This window comes from Malus domestica, chromosome 08, assembly GCF_042453785.1.
Source record: "Malus domestica chromosome 08, GDT2T_hap1".
NCBI classification, from domain to species: Eukaryota; Viridiplantae; Streptophyta; class Magnoliopsida; order Rosales; family Rosaceae; genus Malus; species Malus domestica.
Window position 1 is genome coordinate 27,234,894 of NC_091668.1, and position 23,666 is coordinate 27,258,559.

Below are 23,666 nucleotides of genomic sequence, written 5' to 3' on the forward strand. Positions count from 1 at the left end.
AAAAGTAGTATATTGTGATTCTACATGTTGAGGGCTTTAAATTGATATATTATACGAAGAAAATGGTTGAGAAACGAAGGAGAACGAAGCATTTGAAAATTCCCCAGTTTTCCGGCAACCGGAAAAACCAGTCCGGCGAACTCGCAAGGAAGAAGGTGCGCGTGGATGTTGGAAATGTGCCCTAAAGCCAATCATGTGATGATACTTTACGGACATTTCACATGTTAAACTAATCCAGTTTAACATATAAAGGGCATACATTATTGTTTGAGCCGTCTCATATAAATGTTATATGCTTAAACGATAAAGTCCAAGGAATATGTGATTGGGAGAATGTAATCTAATGAAGTTAGATTCATGAGACCATTCTTTCGTAGACACATCCTAAACGTTCTTGATCATAGGATTGCCAATTGGGCGTTGACAGTCCGTTAAGATCAGTACGTACTATGTCTTCTCTCAGGGAGAGTGATTAGTCTCGAATCATTGGTGTGTGTGACATCAAGACAAGTACGGTAGGTGCTCAATAGAGAATGAGTTCACTGAACGCGATCAACGAAGAGTTCTCATATTCCATGTCACATGAGAACTCATGGTTGGGATAATGCAAAGTAGTCCTTTGACCTGAGGCATCATAGTTGTCTTGTGGTTAAGACCTTGATCTTTGATTATGTCAAAGTCATCCCACCAGGAGGGTGTCCACGGCATCGTTGGGGTCAAGCCGCTTAGCTATGGAGACAAGTGAATGCGCAACAAGGGATCTCTAACCTTCAAACCGTTTGAAGGAGAATACTCTCTGATATGATTTGAATCTCTGGCCAGAGTATGAATGAGATTAGGGAATGCGTTCCGAATCACATTCAAGGTAATCATATAAGCACAAGACACACATTGGATAGTAGACATGAGAAAATAAACTATCAAACCAAACAATGTGGTCAAGAGTATTAGATTAGAGAAGGACCGTATTGCATTTGTAATCCCAGACTGAATAGGTTCTCCACCTCTTCTGATTAGCTTGGGTAACCATGACATACGGCTAGGTGTCACTCATGGTTTGTGGAAGCCCTAAACGTGTGTAATCACTAAAGGGTGAATTGAAAATAGTTTCAATTCACAATCGATGTAAAATGGTTTTAATCGCCCACTACCTCGCTAAAAGGAACCTAATGGATCGTACACCGTGTAAGGTAGAGATGGACGAAATAAATGAAATGAGTAAGATTAATTGAATGGTTTAATTATTTATGGCAAGGATTAATTAATATGTTAATTAATCAAACGAATAAGTTCGTTAAAGACCACGGGATAGTTTTGGACCTTAAGGCCCAATGGGCTTCGAACGTCAAGCCCATTAACTTAAGTTGTATGACAATTTAATGAATAAAGATTCATTAAAGCCCAAAAGCCCAAAAATCCCTAAATGGCCGGCCATAAGGAATGAATTAGGGTTTTGGTTATTTAGGTCACTTAAAGAAGTGACTATATAAATGACTTTATAGCCAAATATTCATTAAGTGAAATAAGGGTTTATTTTTGGGGAAAATGGGTGAGAATTGTCTCTCCATTTTCTGTCTAAAGAGGCCAACACCTTGGAGGTGATTAGCTAGTCATCTAATCCTCCAAGGTCACTCATTCATCATCCAATCTCTCCTTGGTGTAGAGACTTAGAGGTTCTCAATTTTGGGAACTTGGAGAACCTATTCTTCCATCCAAATCCATGGATCTAAGAAGCAAGGAATGAAGGCCCTTATCTCTTTGGGTGATTAGCCTTTGCTTATGCAAAGAGGAATCTACAAAGGTATTAATTTCAACTCACTTATGTTTTGAGTTGATTATTGGTTCACCAATCTACTAGGCTTTGAATTTCATGGGTAAATGTTTTGTTTTTGAGTGCATGTAAGCATGATTCCGCCTTTAATTGTTAATTGCATGCTATATGATGTTGCTCAAATGAACATGTTTTTCAAAATAATTCCTTCAAGTGGTATCAGAGCCTAGGTCTAGTAGTTGGTGAATCCTTTTGTGTTTTGTAGTTCATAAGTTTGTGATCTAAAAGTTGTAATTGTTACAAGCTTTATTCTTGCTTCTTTGAAAGTAAATTTTGTTGGAAAATTTGCTATCTCAAATGTTGTAGATGTTGTTCATATGAGCATGAATATTGGAGCTAAAATTTGGTGCCATGCTTTTGGGAAAATTCGGCCAAAATCAAAGGGTGAATTTTTGGGTTCTTGTTTGACTTGTTAAAAGTGTTTTAATGTGTTCTTTGGAACCCCTAAGTACCCTAGTTTGGTTAGATGTTATTTCCCTTAAGAAAGAATGGTTTTGGAATGTTTTTGAGTGGAAAAAGTTCATGGAAAAATTTGGGTTTTTCATGGATGTTCTTCATTGTTCTTGAAGTTCTTGCCAAGAACAAAAAGGTTTGGTGTTTTGATTCAAAGTTTTGATTTATTTCATAAAGTATATGTGATATGTTTTTAAATGATTTATCATGTATTTAAAGTGTTAATTATTTGTATAAATGATGATTGAAATAATAATGATTGAATTATTTCATAAACATATCCTTTTACATACACTTGCATGTTTTTTGACAAAACTTACAAATCAACACACACACCACTCTTATCCTCTCCCTAAAACAGGCCACTCCCTCAAAGGGAGTACTTTTGGGGCTTTTATGCAATTACATAAAGTTTTGATACTTTTGTGTATTTGCACTTTGGCCCAAAAGTTTACGTTTTTACGTTTAGGTCCAAAAACGCTAAAGGACAAATTGTTTTGATCCTTTAATGATGTTTTTGCATTATTAAAAGTTTGGGTTCTAGTTGTATTTACATGAAGTTGTGACTTTTGTGTATTATACAAAGTGACCCCAAAAGTTTTTGTTATTGCAATATGGCCCAAAAGTTGAGGTTAATTGCATGATGGCCCAAATAGGATGAGAACAAAATTGTTTTGTCTCTTTAAATGAGAATTGGATTTTCATTTTGTTTAGCTCCATTTAAATCAATTTTATGGATACAAAAACCAAATGAAAATGTTGCATTCATTAATTAGTTAAAGTGTTAATTAATTAAAGGGTGATTGTGAACCTAAGCCTAATATAATTGAGCTATGTGAAAGGCGTTTCAAATTTGTTTGAACCATGGGAATGTGTAGATTAGATTTTGGTTGTAATTTGATTTGATCAAATGTTGTAAAAGGGCTTAAGCTCTTCTTTACTTTAAAGTAATTTGTTATATGCAAATGTTGTAATGAGCATAAGCTCACCTTTACTTTGAAGTACTTCTTTCTTGCTTTATACGATATGCATGAAAATGAAGTAGTTGGGTCCAACGCCCATAAGACAACACGCCTTAATGTGATTAAACGCGTAACTAAAATCAATCTTCATTCCTAGACCGAGGTTCAACACAAGGCTCGTGTTGAATCTAAACAAAGGTTCATAATCATCCTTAGGCCCTAAGACAACTATGTAGTCCATCAAATGAATGCAAAGTTTATGTTAGTAGTATCATATACTCTTGCTTTAAAAATCGTTTTAAAAGCATAGTGGGAGTATTATGTACAACTAAAACAAAGGGATGGACCAATAGTTGTAATAGGACCAAAATTGTTTTAATAGAGATTAAAATGTATGTTTATATGTGATGAGACCTAAAACCCTCAACCAAACCAATATTAAGTTGATAAGCGAGAGATGTTTAGAATATCTCTTCGTGGCCTTCCACCGTGGTGGGATCCAATCGTTTATGACTTGTACACCGGCTTCACCCTATCATGGGGGAGTACAAAGTGCATGCTTATACTCAGAAGGAATCCATATACATATGATGAGGTGAGTGTAGGCAACGAGGATAGCTATACATCGTATCATCGTGAGGCTATTCTTGAACCCCTTCACACACTAAGCATGTTGGGAAGAACTTAACTAAGTGAAATGGAGCCAACATCATATCATTGTGAGGTGACATTCTCTAGAGGCCAAATAAGATGGGTACTTGCATTAGTTGCAAATGAGTAAGCGTACTCTCTCATTATTATTGTTGCTAGCCATACATCGTATCATCGTGAGGTGGGCTTGGTAATAGTGAGCCTCCCATAACCTACTAGGAGTTTCATCCAAAACTCTCGAATTCCTATGAGGGATATGGAATTTGCCAAAAATAGTGGGTGGTGCTATTTTGATTTAAAGACCCGAATCAAATGGCTTAAAATCAATCAATTTATATTCGTTATGTATTTGAATACCAATATATTTGCAAACGCTATCCAACACTTGACAAATAAAAGCCGAACGTTTCGTTTACGGACTTGGTACTACAAAACCATAGATTATCTTTAATGGCTTGTAAAAGTACCAAAGTAGTCTCATCCTCACAATCTTACTATTGATAATGTATCATTAGAAGAATATGTTAGAAAATGTCTATCATAAAGAGGACAACACTTTTAATTAGGGGTGGGTTCAAAAAACCGAAAACCGAAAAAAACCGAAAACCGAACCGAACCGAGGCCGAAAAAAACCGAACCGAAAAAAAACCGAACCGAAACTGCCAAACCGAACCGAACCGAATCTGGCTGGTTCGGTTTCGGTTTTTAAGGTTCAGAAACCGAACCGAACCGAACCGAACCGAACAGATATATATTTAATTTTTTTCAATATTATAAATAATTTAGTGATACAATTATAACAAGACATAACCTGTTACCAAGTTGGTTTGCTTGAAACTTTTCAAGCCCCTGCGCATGGGTTCGAATCCTCATGCCTCCAAGGTTTCAGAAATTTTTTTTAGTTTTTTTGAGCAATCAACAAACCTTTTAACTTAAAATTAAATAAATACTAAAAAACATGTTGGCAGCAGGGTTTGAACCCCTGACCTTATGCTGGGAAAAATTGCTTCAAACCAACTTGACTGTAGGCTTTATGTTGTTATAATTGTACCAGTAATATATTTATAGGTTGCTAATATTTAATGCTTTATAAAACCGAACCGGGCCGAAACCGAACCGAGAAAAACCGAACCGAATACAAACCGATTGAAAACCGAACCGAACCGACCCGAACAGTAATTTCGGTTCGGTTTTCGGTTTTGGCAAAAAACCGAACCGAACGGAACCGAACCCACCCCTACTTTTAATGTCATAATTCTTCAATTACAATTTGTTGTATGAAGAAATAGGAGTTGCTTTGAACAACTCTTAGTCAATGCAAACACTTAGTGCTTGTTTCTTTGTTAAATGAACAAAGAACTTGAGAAGAAGGCACAAAGGCATGGACACTTTATGTGCCATGATTCTTCACTTACAATTTGTTGTGTGAAGAAATAAGAGTTGCCTTGTACAACTCTTTAAAGTTTGTAATTATGTTTAGAACATAATGGTTGGTTGACAAAAATAGTCCATCAACATGGACTTATGATGATTTTGAATCATTGAGTGTTGAAGTGATAAACCACTTAACGAGACGGAAACTAGGCAAGGACTTCACCTTTGTTTCCCTATCCTAATCGTTCACTAAGTTTATTGTAAACTATATAGTGAACAAAAACCACATGCTCTCCAAAATTGTTTGATGTGTATAACACAATTGAAAAAGGTTTCAAGAGAGATAGTGGGAGTTTAGGGACCATGACTAATGTAGTCAAAGGTGAAAGTCAAATAAAGAAGATAAATAACTCCAAGGGAACAAACTTTCTTTATGAAAGGATGGACATTGGAAGGGGTATTTGCAAGAAATGTCTTGCAAGTGTCAAGAACACACATTTCGAAGGTGTTGTAATATGTTCTTGAAATAGTTCAAAACAGTTGGTTCTTCTACTTGAATGCTTGATTCCGTATTAGTAACTATGTTTTACAATCGTTGTAAAAGTGTGGCTAAGAAGAAGTAGAAGATTAATGAGAGAAGAGAAAGTGCTTCACATTCGGAAACGTGAATCAAATGTAGATCTCTGCGAAAGCAGATGGTACTTACTTCCTCATATGAACTACCAAAGAAATTGGAAAAACATAGATTGTCTTTGTATTCCAATTTTAAGGAACTAAATTCCTTCACTATGTGAAATGGATAAATGTTTTGTTTGACAAAACAATGTTCTTTATTAATCAATGATTGGATTATGGTAATCTAATTAATTATCTCTATAGTAGAGATAATATGGTAGTGTTAACTGTTTAGAAAATAATGATGCTTAAAACCCAAAAGGTTGCAAGGTAGTGACTAATCCCAACTAAAGTTGTGATACCTCTAAAACATAAATTACGAGTTGGTGAAAAATGGACGCTTTGGATCGTTAGGTCCGGATCCAATACCTTCTTGTTAAAATTGTATGGAGGCGAAATGTTCGAATCTTTATTCTTTTGGAAAGAAGAAAGAATCACAAAGTTGTTGAGGTTAATTCACTTAGATGTTAGTGGCACTTGTCCACAAACATAATACTACTCATGTTGGATAACATTCACCGAAGATCACTCTCGGTTGGACTATAGTTTATTTTGAATAAACAAAAGTCCGAATACTTTGTAAAATGTTTCAAAGAATTCAAGTAATGTAAGTTGATGAGTAAGACATCTAAAGTATTTACCTCCTTAGATTTGATCCAAGGAAAGGTAACACTTTAGATGAGTTTCCTTGAAAGATATCAAGGAAAATAGCATCATAAGATAATATATTTCTCCATTAGGAGAAGATCGAACTCGAATAAGATTTAGTTCGTTAGATGTTATCTATTACCCATATATAGGATATATACTTCTAAAACAATATGATTGTCAATGAGAAGATCTTCCAATATTTTCATGACTCCATAAGATGTAGTTGGAAAAGAAAGACAAATCTTAAGCATGTTAAAGATTTGGGATTGTGTGCTAATAAGCAATATTTGTTTGATAACAATCTTGTAGGATATCCTTAAAATAACTTTCGGATATCGCTTCTATAAACCAACTAACAAATGTTGTTTTGTTGGGTAGTTCATTGTAATTCTACAATGTGATTTGCCTAAGAGCAAATGAACGAGAGATAGAACTCGAAGAATGGGTTCTTTGAGAGACAAGATAGTAATCAACAAATATAACAACCTAGTTCCTATACCACAAGCTCCAAGGTAGTCGATAAGGATTTATAAACCGTCTCAGTTGAATGGTTTTGAACTTTATGACTACATTGAGTGCATATACGATATATACTCAAGAAAATGGTAAAGTACCATTTGACTCGAAATAATGAAACCTTCATAGCTAATTGGTAGCTTAAGGTGACTACAATCAAAGAGAATGGTTGACTTTGAAGAAACCATCTTTGAGATAGTCTTGGTTTCAATTAATTCGAAGATTGCTAGCTACAACTAAATGGTGATTCAATGTTTTGACATAATATGGGTTTCCGAAACCATTATTAAGATAGTCTTGATAATATATGTCTAAAACTATAAATCACAAGACATGTAAGTTGTAGAGATCCATCCATCATGGATCTTAGCAAGTTAGTGGGAGCTATTTGCATTTTATGAGAAAATGATCAAATCGTTTGATTTCTCATAAAGATCTTTTGTTTACTAGTTTTACAAAAGATTAGTGGGAGTTAATCATGTTCCTAAAATTTAAATATATATGATATATTAATTTTGGAAATGAAAAGAATACTTCTTCGTTAAAGTTATGACTTTAAGCATTCTATAAACAATAGAATGTATATGGGAGATATAGTCTAAATACATGGGATGGAAATCTATAATGATATATTTCATGATATAATTGGAGTATATCAATCCCTAATAATAGACAATTGATGCTAGGAAGTTTCTCATATGATGATAAACTTCAATAAGAAGGACGATTCTAGTGAGACTAGCAAGTTGCCCTTCTCAAAGGGAACGTGCCCCTTTGACTCCCAAAGAAATAATGCGTAAATAGAATCCTTTATGCATACGCAGAAAGGTGATTTATGTATTTCATATTGTATGAAAAACATTGATATGAGTTGTACCTAGAACGGTACAAGACGATATCAGTGCAAGCCCAGGATCAGAACCATGGCAACTGTCAAGTGAGTCCTTAAGTATTTAAGAAATACTAAAGGATAAATTCCTCAAAGAATGAGGAAGAATTAGAGTAACGTAATGGAAGCGTAAATGTATTAGATTATGAATCTAATCCATCATTGGATGTTTCTTCATTATGAATGAAGAGATAAACAAATATCTCTTTATTATGACTAAAGAGATATTTGGATGGAAACATTAAAGTAATGACTTTAGTGTGTTCCATTATGAATGCAAGATATATTGCCATATAGAAGTTTACAACAATGTTGTTTGGATGGGAAAGTTCATTTATGAACTCTCTATTCGGTTCCAACCAGAAAGTGTATGACACTAATGGGGCGATAGCTCAAGCCTGGGAATCAAGGTCTCATCAAGATCCGAACACAAATGAGAGACTGAACCACATGATTGAGAATCATGTATAATGGTGACGTCGTTATTCTCAAGGTTGCTTATGTGGATAACACATATAGATATCCACTGTCTAGGCCTACTATTCAGCCATTTATGAAATGACTACAGAAGAGATATCATCATTGATGATCAAGCTTATTGGCTCTAGTGCAAGTGGGAGATTGTTGGAAATGTGCCCTAAAGCCAATCATGTGATGATACTTTACGGACATTTCACATGTTAAACTAATCCAGATTAACATATAAAGGGCATACATTATTGTTTGAGCCGTCTCATATAAATGTTATATGCTTAAACGATAAAGTCCAAGGAATATGTGATTGGGAGAATGTAATCTAATGAAGTTAGATTCATGAGACCATTCTTTCGTAGACACATCCTAAACGTTCTTGATCATAGGATTGCCAATTGGGCGTTGACAGTCCGTTAAGATCAGTACGTACTATGTCTTCTCTCAGGGAGAGTGATTAGTCTCGAATCATTGGTGTGTGTGACATCAAGACAAGTACGGTAGGTGCTCAATAGAGAATGAGTTCACTGAACGCGATCAACGAAGAGTTCTCATATTCCATGTCACATGAGAACTCATGGTTGGGATAATGCAAAGTAATCCTTTGACCTGAGGCATCATAGTTGTCTTGTGGTTAAGACCTTGATCTTTGATTATGTCAAAGTCATCCCACCAGGAGGGTGTCCACGGCATCGTTGGGGTCAAGCCGCTTAGCTATGGAGACAAGTGAATGCGCAACAAGGGATCTCTAACCTTCAAACCGTTTGAAGGAGAATACTCTCTGATATGATTTGAATCTCTGGCCAGAGTATGAATGAGATTAGGGAATGCGTTCCGAATCACATTCAAGGTAATCATATAAGCACAAGACACACATTGGATAGTAGACATGAGAAAATAAACTATCAAACCAAACAATGTGGTCAAGAGTATTAGATTAGAGAAGGACCGTATTGCATTTGTAATCCCAGACTGAATAGGTTCTCCACCTCTTCTGATTAGCTTGGGTAACCATGACATACGGCTAGGTGTCACTCATGGTTTGTGGAAGCCCTAAACGTGTGTAATCACTAAAGGGAGAATTGAAAATAGTTTCAATTCACAATCGATGTAAAATGGTTTTAATCGCCCACTACCTCGCTAAAAGGAACCTAATTGATCGTACACCGTGTAAGGTAGAGATGGACGAAATAAATGAAATGAGTAAGATTAATTGAATGGTTTAATTATTTATGGCAAGGATTAATTAATATGTTAATTAATCAAACGAATAAGTTCGTTAAAGACCACGGGATAGTTTTGGACCTTAAGGCCCAATGGGCTTCGAACGTCAAGCCCATTAACTTAAGTTGTATGACAATTTAATGAATAAAGATTCATTAAAGCCCAAAAGCCCAAAAATCCCTAAATGGCCGGCCATAAGGAATGAATTAGGGTTTTGGTTATTTAGGTCACTTAAAGAAGTGACTATATAAATGACTTTATAGCCAAATATTCATTAAGTGAAATAAGGGTTTATTTTTGGGGAAAATGGGTGAGAATTGTCTCTCCATTTTCTGTCTAAAGAGGCCAACACCTTGGAGGTGATTAGCTAGTCATCTAATCCTCCAAGGTCACTCATTCATCATCCAATCTCTCCTTGGTGTAGAGACTTAGAGGTTCTCAATTTTGGGAACTTGGAGAACCTATTCTTCCATCCAAATCCATGGATCTAAGAAGCAAGGAATGAAGGCCCTTATCTCTTTGGGTGATTAGCCTTTGCTTATGCAAAGAGGAATCTACAAAGGTATTAATTTCAACTCACTTATGTTTTGAGTTGATTATTGGTTCACCAATCTACTAGGCTTTGAATTTCATGAGTAAATGTTTTGTTTTTGAGTGCATGTAAGCATGATTCCGCCTTTAATTGTTAATTGCATGCTATATGATGTTGCTCAAATGAACATGTTTTTCAAAATAATTCCTTCAGTGGACCCGTGCCTTCCTGGGCACGTGGGGGCGCGTGCCACAGTAAAAAATTATTTTAAAATTTTTTCGACGTCCGTGACGTCGAGTAGGTCAATATGGTATATTCATATACCCAAATTGAGCGTCGTATGAGAAGTTATTAAGGATTGTTGGTTAGGTGTTTAAATAACGTTTTATAGTTTTCGTATTTAGGTAAAAATGTGAATTGATGATCCGACCGTTGGATCATCACCAAACTTTGATACGTTGTAATATGTAATATTTGAGGATTATAGGAACTTACATATTGGGAATCCGATTTACGGATCTTCCGGAATTGGAGTTGTAAGTCCATAATATAGAATGTTAACCGTCACTTAGTTTTGTTAATTGACGGAGATCCGACCGTTGGATGGTAATGAAATTTTAGGATGTTATCCTAGAGATATATTGTGGACCTCTGGAAGTTATGGATTTAAAATATAAGTGGCGGATCTTCCAGATCGAACTACGTAGTGACGTATTTTATACAAGTTATATATTCTCTCGATATGAATTCTGAGGTTGGATTTGATTATTGTTTTAGGCACCGATCGTCATGACGCATTGGCGTATTGTGCTAGAGAGTTGTAGGGCGAACTCCAGGTGAGTGGGCAGTTTTGATTTCGTATTTACCTATATACAACTGTTTTTCCCAGAAAATACGTTTATGTGAAAATTATGAATCTAATTGCCATGCATGAAACTGTTGAGATATTTAGTTTGATAATTGATATATATATATATATATATGTGAAATGACGCGGTGGACGCTCAGGTGAGTTTATTTATTTTCAGCTGAGTTATTTATCATGGATTGCATTGAAAGCTCATGACCTGCACCTAGGTGATAGTGCTTATATTGTTATTCACCACACCGCACGCTCGTCTTGGATCCAAGTAGGTGGATGTCGTACAGACCATGTGAGGGTTCCGACATGCTAGTCGTACAGATCACTAGATGTGATTCCGACTAGTGGGTGACCTTAGTTATGCGCGCTGATGATTGATGAGAGAAGCACTAGCGTATTTATACACCTATCATCGTACAGACTACTATATGTAGTTCCGAGTGACGTGCAGGTTGAACCGTACAGGTCACCGAGGTGACTCCGGTTGGATTGGATGTTGAGCTTTAGAATCAGCCATACAGGACCACTTCAGGGTCTCCGGTTGATTTATTTTCACCTGATTTATATTGATGCATCTATATTATGTTTTTGGACACTTGGCATGACATATTTTTCTGAAAAGTGTTAAAGGATAGTGATTTGAGATATTTGCTTATATATATGTTTATATATACTATTTTCTGGGAAAGTATACAGGTTTTACGGAGAGGGGTTAGAATTATTTTTGGCGAAATGTTTTTGAAAAGCTTTGGTTTTACTGACCCACTCAATTTTGTTTTTCGCCCCTCCAGGTTTAAGTTAGCAGAGCTTTGGTGGCCACGAGGAACCCAACGGCGTTCTGACAGAGTTCATAAAAGTAGGACTCACCCTCGGGGGTTTCCATTTAGTAATTTTATTTTAAGAGCTTCCGAACTGTGTAAATGGTTACGTCACTCTCACGTAACGGCCAGCACGCCCTCCTTCGGGACGGGTTGTGTCAGTTTAATTAAGATTTTAAATGAATGTAATAAAATCTGGAGGATTTTAAAGAAGTTCATAAAGGTCTATATATATCTTGGTGTATTCAATGAAGAATTTGGTAAAGTCTATAATAGTATGGGTTTATTAATTAGGGTTTGATTTTAAAGTATATTAAAAAGTGAAGGATTTTGATGAATTTGTAGAGATTTCATAATGTATTTAAACTTTAAGAAATCATGCCCCTCTCCTTAAATTTTGAAGGAACTCGCTCAAAATTCACATAAGGTGTATAAAAGTCCATTAAACTCTATCAAACTCTGTGAATATATAACTCATTACAAATTTAAACACTCAAAAGTTTCAAATATGCAAACAAATTGAGAGAATTTGTCACACACCCCAATCCCGAATGTCCACATGGACTCCGAATCGAGCTGTGTTGGCCGACACCTGGAAGGTGACGAAGCCATAAAGTGTAGTGAAGTGGAAAATGTGAATAAATTTAAACCTAAAAGTGCCTAAAATATAAGAGTGCGCTTGTAAGCGGAAATGAACCTATTTCACACGTGATGTTAGAGCATAAGTAAAGTACAATAAAGTAGGATGAGAATTATACCATCAAAGGTAATCTCCAATTCCAAGATTTGCCAAGAATCCTCATTGATACGAAAACTCAGCTATTAAAACCTGGAGGGGTGAAAAAACAAAGGTGAGTGAGCCTAAAAATAAAGTTTTATAAAAACATTTTTGAAAACTTTATAACCTCTCGCCATAAAACAAGTATAGTTCCCAAAATATACATACTACGTATAGTATAAAAATACTTACCGTAGCTTGCAATATCTCAAGAATTCAATACATCACAAAATGCGTAAATAGGCATATAACTACCACTAATCACAATATCTTGCAGGAATGAACATATCATATCGAGTGCTCATTGACATACGCTGATACACGAGTTCATGCAAAGGTATTCTGACATAAATAGGACTGGGTGTAATAATGATTTATGCTCTAGTACTGCAATCACGTGAAGACTAACACTATGCGCATTATATACGAGTCCTAATTGCTTATAGCAATCTAGGACAAGATTGGGACCTACAATGGATCCAAAGTGAGCGGACAGTGCGATGTGAACATACACGTGAAAGACTAGCTCTGACTTGGGCGAGTACTAACACCAGTGCAGCAAACGATAAGTAGATAACATAAATATAGTCATGCCACAATGATTTGATAATTCTAGTCAACATAAAATTAATCACGGCCAGAAATATAATTAAGGCATTAATAATAATACGCATACATGTGCATCCTGTAGGATGTAGCATAACGTCATAATTTATATCAAGGCGCTAAATCTTATAAACGTCACGCTAATCTAGGTGTATTGTGGAAAACTCTTTATGAAATGTATAAATGAAAACTAACAATTATATATATACTATATAAAAGAAAATGCCTACTCACAGGTACTTGTGATGTCACATCCATTTGAGCTGGGAAAGCTGAAGTCTCCAATAGTAATCGCACTTAAGCATAATATTGGGACCCATTAGTAAAACTCAACTTAAATGACTAAATCTGGGAAAACGGAGTGCATATTCGAAATTAGAGCATCGAAATATGCTAAGAAGGGTCCTGGGCAATTTCTGTGAAAGGTCAATGAAAAGTCAACGATCAACCCTAAAAAGTGAACCAAGACGCCCCGACGGTCAACTATATTAAAACTTTCAAATTTCACTAAATAGATATCAAAAACGAACTCAGGACGTTGAAATTAGCCTAGGAGGATTTATGAGAAATTTTCAAAAAGTCAATTAATGGTCAACAGTTAACTTTAAAAAATATTCCCTCCTTAGAAGGATATTCTATTAAAGTTAACGGAATATTCCCTTCAATCTCTAAATGGATCCAAGTCGGTCTCACGGATCCAAGTTTGGGCTTGGGCCCTTTTTTTTTCTCTTCTTCTTTGGATGGTTGCCGCTGCAATCGCTGGAATCTGGAAATCTCGCCAGAGAACAAAACAAAACGAGGTTTGATTAGCTTGATTTCTCAACAATTTTTCACATTTTACCTACCAAATTAAAGCCTAAGAGGAGAGGAAATGAAATATACCATCACTAGGTATTGCCATGGTTGGAAAAATGGTTAGAGAAGCCACCAAAGTTGTGCGAGTTCGCTAGAATCTGGGGAGCGTTTACTTGAGTGGTTTCTGTCCCCAAACACTACAACAAAGGCCTGAAACCTTAAAATCTTTCACAAATGACGAAAATGATGAGAGATAAGGATTCCCGAGGCCTACCTTGGTTGGAAAATAGTGAAGTCTCGCAGGAAAACATGGAGGTTGAGGTTTGGGTTCGAGTTCGTAAACAAGGGTCTCGGTCTAGGCTTGGGTTCGTGTGTCCCACCTCAATCACCTAAAAAAGTTAGTGAAGGTGGCAGTGCAGTCTCACAGCGTGGGTTCGAAGGAGATGACGGCTGGTGTGTCGATGATGGTTTTACAAAGAAAGAGAGATACGGGAATGAAAGGTGGAGAGGAAGGAGAGTTTGAAAGAGAGAGAGAGAGAGAGCTGAGAGAGATGAATGAAGAGAGAGAGAGAGAGAGAGAAAGAGAAAGAGCGAGAGAGTCAAGTAGTAAGGTGAGGTGTCAGCAGAATAGTGGGTGAGTATAGAAAGAGAGTGACAAATGAGTAAAGAGCCTAGAGGGAGACACGAAAGTGGAGAGATTTTTTAGTGTGACTGTCATATGAGGTGGTACATCACGTGTTCCTATATAAATGATGGGTTATGTGTGTTAAAATGTTAATAACTTAAAAAATAAAATTTTCCACCACTTGCATAAAAACACATGGTGTACCATCTATGTTCCTGTCACAACTAAAAATTTCTCACGAAAAAGAGGGAGGAGTATGGGGTGTTGGCTCCACGTGGCTCACAAAACAAGTCACAAAATATCTCCCAATTGAAATTACCAATTCACTTTTCGCATTTGTAAGTCTGTAAAATCTCTATCGTAGCTTCAAATTCGATTCTGCTTGTGCCTACGCGTTCGTAGTGACAAGTACTACGAGAATACGCTAAAAGAATGTTTCATATGTCTCACAATACACTGGTCAACGAAAGTCAACATCCTCACCTCTAAGATCATTTCATCAATTCACTCTTTTAAAATTAATAAAATCATAAAATTAGGGACATATTGTCACAATTTGAATGAAACTTATTTAAGCAATCTCGTGACTGTATTTCTAAATTTTAAAAGGGTGACACTAAAGGTTTTAGTGTGTACCACACAAAAGTTAGTTGTTGGAATATTTCCAAATTAATAACTAATAAGGTACAACATTATATGCTAAGAGCTATAATTAGCTTGTCTTTCAAGATACATGATGAAAATAATCGGCAGCTGCAGGGGCCAGCATACATCTTTTAGTCATAACAGTTCAACCGAAGTCAATGATCAAATAGTTGAGAGAAATGCTACAGAGACTCTTAAAATAGAGATTTTCTTCTGAAGTGCGGAACTTTATGAAGAGTTCTACGAATTCATTAGCATTCCTCTAGTTGTCGAATGCAAAAAGAAAGTGCCTGTGCTAAACAAACAAGTCCGTATTATTTTCAAGTCGCCTGTAGATGGACCCGAAGGCACAAGTGTGTGAGAACTATGAGACCGTATTATTTTCAAGTCGCCAGTAAAGGGACCCGACGGCACAAGTGTATGAGAAATATGAGATTAGAAAAATGCAGAGAGAGAGAGAGAGAGAGAGAGAGATTTCTCACACTAACTTTCAAAATCCACAATCAATGGATGCCATTGAAACCCACCAAATGGATGGACCAAATCCAAAAGCACCACTGAATGTTGGGGACCTTAATTTAAGCCTACCACACCATCGATGGTGCACAAGGACACTACACCCCTAATGATAATGATTTCGACAATTTCCAAACCAAGCAAGTACCAACCATTTACCCAATCCTAGGCTCTGCAATTGCCTTATTATTATAGCCATTTTGTTTTGCTTCAAGAAAATATTAGCGAGATCATATTTTTGTACCATATTTATATACAATTTGATGTGACAAATAATGTTACATTTCACGTATATTAATGATGTTAATTGTATACATGATTTATTAGGATGATACACAATTTTTTTTAATAACCATGTAGTTTCCTAGAATCATTTTTTGCTATATTTGTATTTTAAAGTAATGTTTGTTTTATAAATGGCTCAATTCCCTACCCCACCTTTTTGACTCCACATGCTTTGCACAAGTCTTTTATTTTGACTCTGGTCCTCACCCTTAATGTGCCATCACCCCTAGGGGCCCTCTTCCTTTTCACTGATTCATATATACTCTCCTCACTCCCCATTTCTCTCTATCATCAAAGCCTTCTGGTCTTCAAGTACCGTTGCTCTCTCAACTTCCCGACAACCAAAACTAAGAGCTAGGAATCAAGAGAGAGAGAGAGAGATGGCAGGGAAGTTTCAGAAGACTAGCATGTACATAGATCACAACCCTGCAATAATCGAAAACGGTGACTTTCGCAAGAACGTGGACGACGATGGCCGTCCCAAAAGAACTGGTACGTATACACTTATCTGTCGTCCAAGATATTTGAACTCAGAATCTGTTCAACTGTTTCGTATGAAATATATATACTTATATATGTTATCTTTTGTGAATTTTTGAAGGGACATGGATGACTGCTAGTGCACATATCATAACGGCTGTGATAGGGTCAGGGGTATTGTCTCTGGCATGGGCAATAGCTCAGTTGGGATGGGTTGCAGGGCCTGCCGTTCTCATGGCCTTTTCTTTCATCACCTACTTCACCGCCACTCTGCTCGCCGACTGTTACAGGTCTCCCGACCCTGTCAGCGGCAAAAGAAACTACACCTACATGGACGTCGTACGAGCCAATCTAGGTAATATATACATATATAGTATCCTCTTATTTACGTAATTATATTATTATTTTGTATTATATTAATCAATGGTCACGTAATTAACTGGGGAGTGTTCCTGGGTTTTGTTTGAGCAGGAGGCAGAAAAGTGCAGCTGTGTGGATTGGCTCAGTATTCAAATCTGGTCGGTGTTACCATCGGTTACACAATCACTGCATCCATCAGCATGGTGTAAGTAGCCGCCGCCGCTCATGCTCACTAACAAATTATAATCAACGCATCAGATTCCTTGTCAATACACACACACACACACATACACATATATACATATGTACGTATGTATGTATGTATATATGTATTAAACACAATAAACTCGTGCTTCATAATTTGTTCATGAGATTATATATCTGTATAGTTAGTATTGAATGATACAGCAGTCTACATATATTTGGACTATATACATAATCGTAACTAAACACGATTTTGTGAATAAATAATAAGGAGAATGAAAGTTTTCTATGGCTAAGTTGGCTAGAGATGTGTACACTTTTTTTGACACTCAAGTTTGAATTTACATTCCTATGTTTCAAATTAATTTGGTATTAAATAATTAATATTGTTGGAATACAGTATGTGTATATACCCCTTTTTAGCAGGAATCTAGGTCCACAATAGCAAAAATAGGGACCATATATTAACCGTATAAAGCTTTTGTATTCTAGAGAAAAAGAGGGTGAGATACATAAGGCCTTCTATATTATGCCCAAAAAAAGAGTGATACTAATTTATTGATCTCATATATGAATCAAACTTCTATAGTGGGCCGAAATTTTTTGGGTATGAATTTAAACTTCAATATATTAAACTCAAATTAGCATGTTTTAAAGTATGACTCTTACAGTTATTGAACTCAAACTAGTGTAGTAGTAATATTATAAGTATCAAACTCAAGTGGTCTGATTCTTATATATAAGTATTACATTCACTCAAACTACTATGAAAAGCCTAAGAGGTCATATATAGCCAATATTGATATTTACAATGGTTCTGTACCCACCTCGTTAATTTATTCTACATTAAAACATAATTTTTGCTGAAAGTTGTTTTTTTTTCTTTCTTTTGTTGGCTTTTTAGCCAAAATAGTCTTTTGAGATTGACATAACTTCTTGCTTTTTGTCTCTGACAATGAAAATCGATAGAAGTGATCCCTGATTTTGTTCACCGTAAATCATTTTGGTCTTTCTGTGAAAAAGTTGTTAATATACTTGTTAAGTGGATGGGTTGGTTTGACAAATATACCTTTAAAAGGTGATCACGAAATCGTTCACGTGACAATTTGATGAGGATATTGACAGATTTTCACGGAATGACCAAAGTGATTTACGCTGAACAAACTCAAGAAACACTTCTATCGATTTTCATTGTTAGAGAGCAAAGTCAGTAGTTATGCAATCTCACGGACTATTTTGAGTTAAAAAATAAATAAACCCTTTTTTATTGAAGTGAAATTAACTTTGAGGTTTTGTACTAATGCAGGGCGGTGAAGAGGTCGAATTGTTTTCACAAGCATGGCCATCATGTGAAGTGTCACACATCAAATAACCCTTTTATGATAATCTTTGCTTGCATCCAACTCTTTCTCAGCCAAATACAAAACTTTCACAAGCTCTGGTGGCTCTCAATAGTTGCAGCCATCATGTCCTTTGCCTATTCCTCAATAGGACTTGGCCTCTCCCTAGCAAAAGTTATAAGTAAATATTTAAACCTAAACCCTAATAGATTCAAATATATACAGATGATATATCTATATGTGTTTATAATTGTTGTATGGAAAATGAATTAGGTGGACCTCATGCAAGGACAACCTTAACCGGAGGAACAGTTGGGATAGATGTGTCGGCCTCTGAGAAAGTTTGGAAGACCTTCCAAGCCATTGGAGACATTGCCTTTGCTTATGCTTACTCTACCGTTCTTGTGGAAATACAGGCAAGTCACTAATTACCTATATATCTCCATCTAATCTCTAAATCCTACCATATATATTGTGTCCACTAGAAAGTAAGATCCACTTGTTTTACAAAAAGTGTTATTAGAAATGTGATTAGTTTTGATTCTGTAAGAAATGCAATCAGTAATACTAGACGGATAAAATTTTAACTACATACACATGCTAACAGTCTTAGGTGATGACGTGTTTACTGCTTCAAATATGCATCACTAGGTATTTCTTTGAGGCGATAGTAAACTTTTCAAGTATAATTGTCACACTTATCTATAAAATTATTAATTCACGTGTTACGGCATTGTTGAAACATAATCTCTATTAGTCACTAAGCTAATTGTTTTACCTTGGTGCGCAAATGAACATAACAATATGCGTGAACACACGGCTTGCTAGGGTGTGTTCATTTGTCATATATAAATGATTTCGGTATATATCTCACGAAGTAAGATTTTCTTCCCTTCAATTCTCCTTCCCTCTAATCTCTCCTCCTCTCTCTCTTTCTTCTTTTTCTTTCACCCTTTCGAGAAGGCAACCCAAGAACGGTAGAGGATCCAGATCCATATCTCACATGCATGCAATATGGCTTGTTTTGTCTTTGCCACAAAAATCGAAACAAAATATTTTGGCACCATATCCATATACGTGCAACTTGACATGTGTGCCTGATTAAATGTAGGGGTGACACAATTGTGCTGGTTTTCCATATTTATGTAGACCTATAAAAGGTTTAAGATAGGGTCGATATATGAGTCGAGGTGTTGATCGAAAATTAAATATGCTCATTTCAACCTTATTTCAACTCAAATCTCGACTCAATCTATGATAAGTCTTTATAATTCAAGTATTTTAACTTTCCAACCGTTTTAAAAATTGAAAAGTTGGACACCGAAAATTGTTATGCTTGTTAACGTATTCTCTAATACAAGTATATCTCACTTACATTGATACGATCCACGTATGTTAAAACATGTGTTAGTAGATACAAAAAACCTTTTAAGCATGAATTGTCTAGCTTTCTCTTTGTGCATAGATATTTCTAGATAATTTGCTCAATAATTAAGCAAGTTGCAAACTGGATAAAATTTTATCCGAAGTTAGTTGGAAAAAATCGTAGTTACTTGTGGTCCGATAACTTAAAGTGATAAGTACCTAAAGTAAGAAGCTTGTTTTGGAATAACGTATCCATTCTAACAAAAAGACAATTAATAAAAGTGACAAAATTTAATTTTGTTTTCACATCACCAAAATGGAATATGTTTTGGAAGCTTTACACTGTAGTTAACCATAAAGTTAAATGGTTCGAAAATGCCATAAGGTTATATACTCTTAAATGAAATGTTAAAGTAGTGTGCTTAAATCAGTCGTCTAAAGTAGTGTTATCTTCTTGCATCGTAATATTTTGTTTTTTAAATTAGAATACTTTAAAGTATCATACTTCTACAAAAATAAAAATAAAATGAAATGAAATGTTTAGACCATTATGCTTCGTTTCCTTGTTTGTAAATTAAGATAGTATAGAATATGATTTTGTAAGAAATGAAAAGTTAAAACATTTTAAATTCTTCTAATTTTTACACATAGCCGGGCGCCACATACAACTAAAGAGAGAAGATTTATGCGAACTCATTTTCTCCTTCTTTACGCTTGTTTTTGTATGTCTTTTAACCCTATTTTAAATTATTCAGTTTACACATTATAAATAATTAGAAAGTAACAATTTAGTACTATGGTCTAATGATATTATTTTCACTCGTAAGTGAGAGGTTTTAGATTCGATTCTCGCTAAAAACGAATTTAAACCACATTATTATAGCTAACTCATTGTGAGAACTAGCATCCTCCCTCACTCCTTAATGTAGATAATATTGTTTTTTTTTAAATAAAAATAAAAATTAGAATCAGAAATCACATCGCTTATAAAAACATGTTTTTTAATTAAGTTTTTTTTTATCAAGCGATATTATTTACACTAAGGGGTGGAGTAGCCTAAGCTATTGTGATTCAAATTTATTTTTAACGATAATTGAATCTAAGATGTATTATTGAGAAGTGAAAAGGAATGTATAATTAAGCTATTTGAGAATATATAATTAGTGGTGTCACGTTTAACTCTTTTAGCTGTACAGCCCACTTTAGTTTCCAAGGGGACCATCATTAAAGGTGTTCCACCGAATAACTTGGACCTTTTTAAAAAAAATTAAATTCTTTCTACTTTTCTTGTCCTCCATCCTTTTTTTTTTCTTGCTGCGGACCATTATTTATTGTGTCACGTTTTTCTCCTCTCCTCCTATGAATTATGAATTATGACGTCACATCTCCTTATAGTTGTTCCTTTATCAGCCGGGATTCGGCACCTTAAACTTTGGACATGAATTATATACTACAAAGAAATAAAAAATATTGTTTCTTTGGGGTTGGGTTATTATAATATGTATTATTCTATGATGCGAGTTTTATGCAGATTTAATTATTGATTTTTGGATCACTTTCTATATGTATATTTACTATTGTGATTATTTAAATCACTCCTGTTACGTATTATGGAAATAAATTAGTTTTTATTTTTTTGTAGCCATGTTTATAATTAATTAGGGTTTGTTTAAAATTATTTTTGAATTGACTAAATGTGCTTTATCATAATAAAAGAAAAAATATGTTTCTTACTACGTTTGACAAAATAGCTTAATACATTATTAATTTTTAATGACATTGGTGATATACTTAGAAAGAAAAGCACTTCTAACGTAAGTAGTTTCTCACCAAAACAGTCTAAAACAAGGGGTAGGTGATCAAAGTAATTTGCTAGATAAGTCATTTTTCCATGACCTTTCAAAAAATAAAGTGTTTGAAAGCTAAAAAGGATGTGCGGAAATCATCACCCTATTACTATAGACTATTGAAAGTGAGAAATTACAGGTTGTAGAATCCTCACTTCTAAGAATAAACCTAACGATTATGGCTGTGTTCTCATGGATTTGGCCTAATTGCAGGACACACTGAAATCACCCCCGGCAGAAAACAAAGCCATGAAGAGGGCAACTAGCATTGGCATCGCAACCACCACAGTGTTCTATGTTCTCTGCGGATGCGTTGGTTATGCAGCGTTTGGGAATGATGCACCGGGAAATTTTCTCACCGGTTTCGGATTCTACGAACCCTTTTGGCTAGTCGACGTCGCCAACATTTGCATCGCCATCCACCTAATCGGTGCTTACCAGGTAATTAAGCATAACCATGTTGCTTACCACCGTTCTAGTAGAGGTGGAACAATCTACCTATGCAATACCAGTCGAGATGGTATAAATAACAATACTCTTACCGTTCAGGTCTTCTGCCAACCCATATTCGGGTTTGTTGAAAGCAGCTGTGCTCAACGGTGGCCGGAAAGCGAGTTCATAAATGGCGAGTACCCCATTAACATTCCGTTCTGTGGTCAATTCTGTGTCAACTCCTTCAGATTGGTGTGGAGGACCGCATACGTGGTGATGACGGCAATCCTAGCCATGCTGTTCCCGTTCTTCAACGACTTCCTGGGATTGCTCGGAGCAGCCTCCTTCTGGCCGCTGACAGTCTACTTCCCGATAGAGATGTACATTGCAAGGACAAAAATGCCCAAGTTCACTTTCACCTGGACTTGGATGAAGATTCTGAGCTGGGTGTGCCTGGTAATTTCGCTCGTTGCAGCTGCTGCATCGATTCAAGGTCTGGCAACAGATGTCAAGAAATACAAGCCCTTCCACACCGAGCAATAGTAGTCCCTTTTCACTATTTATATAGCATATATGTATGTATGTATACAGGTGTGAGTAGTGTGTGATTGTTTTGTTTCCAGTAAAACCCTACAAGTCATGAAGTCTGTAATTTTAAATATCTCCTAAAGTTTGAAGCTACCAAACTGGTCAAGGTTGCAATGTATTTCTCAAAAGAAAAGTAAATGTAACTAATCCTTGATTATGCTAATATGCCAGAGTTGGAAATGAAAATAAAGGAAGAACCAAAATAAGGGAATGTGGATTAGCGAAACAATATTCGAGAACAAACATTACATTTTCATAAATGTGTCTCCTTAAGCCAACAAATATGGTACTAAACGAGAACATAACACCCCCGCCTGTTACTCTTAACTCATTTATGAAGGCTTTTCAGTATACAAGTCAGACTTCCTTTATTCCGGTAGAAGGGAATCGAACCTTTGACCTAATCTAATCCTAATCCTAATCCTTTTTCCCACTTATCATCACAGGTCTCACTGCTAACCCCAGGGGTTTGAATACGGCTGAATTTTCACAACAGGTAAGCAAAATTGAGCTAGTTTCTCTATAAATGGTAACGTCGAAGCAGTAACACCTTTTAGTTCAAACTTTAAACACAATGTTCTGATTTAGACTGATCGTAACATAAAAAATGCTTACCCTACCAGTCAAACAAATCAGACAAAATATTCAAACAAGAATATTTAAGCACAAAATAAAAGAAAATCATTAAGAAACGCCATTCACCATAATTGTCAACACGGATCCAAGATTAGAACATGTCAACATAGCACAATGCAGGTTATAGATTCTATGTTGCATGTTGCAATCAATAGTTAGGGAGAAAAAGAAACCAAGTATCAAAGACAGCATACAAACCTGAACCTTAACTAACAACTGTCCTAATCGAGACATTTAATTCAAATTCAAACCAAG

At 35.7% G+C, this 23,666-nt stretch overlaps 1 protein-coding gene across 1 annotated transcript; it reads left to right on the forward strand.

Moving 5' to 3' along the window:
• The first annotated feature begins 16,373 nt into the window (after positions 1-16,373).
• On the forward strand, positions 16,374-22,938 carry LOC103402093 (amino acid permease 6). The gene is made up of 7 exons (XM_029107271.2): positions 16,374-16,651; positions 16,761-16,994; positions 17,111-17,204; positions 18,510-18,724; positions 18,817-18,959; positions 21,969-22,196; positions 22,305-22,938. Exons 1-7 carry the CDS (start codon positions 16,540-16,542, stop codon positions 22,728-22,730), a joined length of 1,452 nt encoding a protein of 483 aa, XP_028963104.2. The 5' UTR covers positions 16,374-16,539; the 3' UTR covers positions 22,731-22,938.
• The last annotated feature ends 728 nt before the right edge of the window (positions 22,939-23,666 follow it).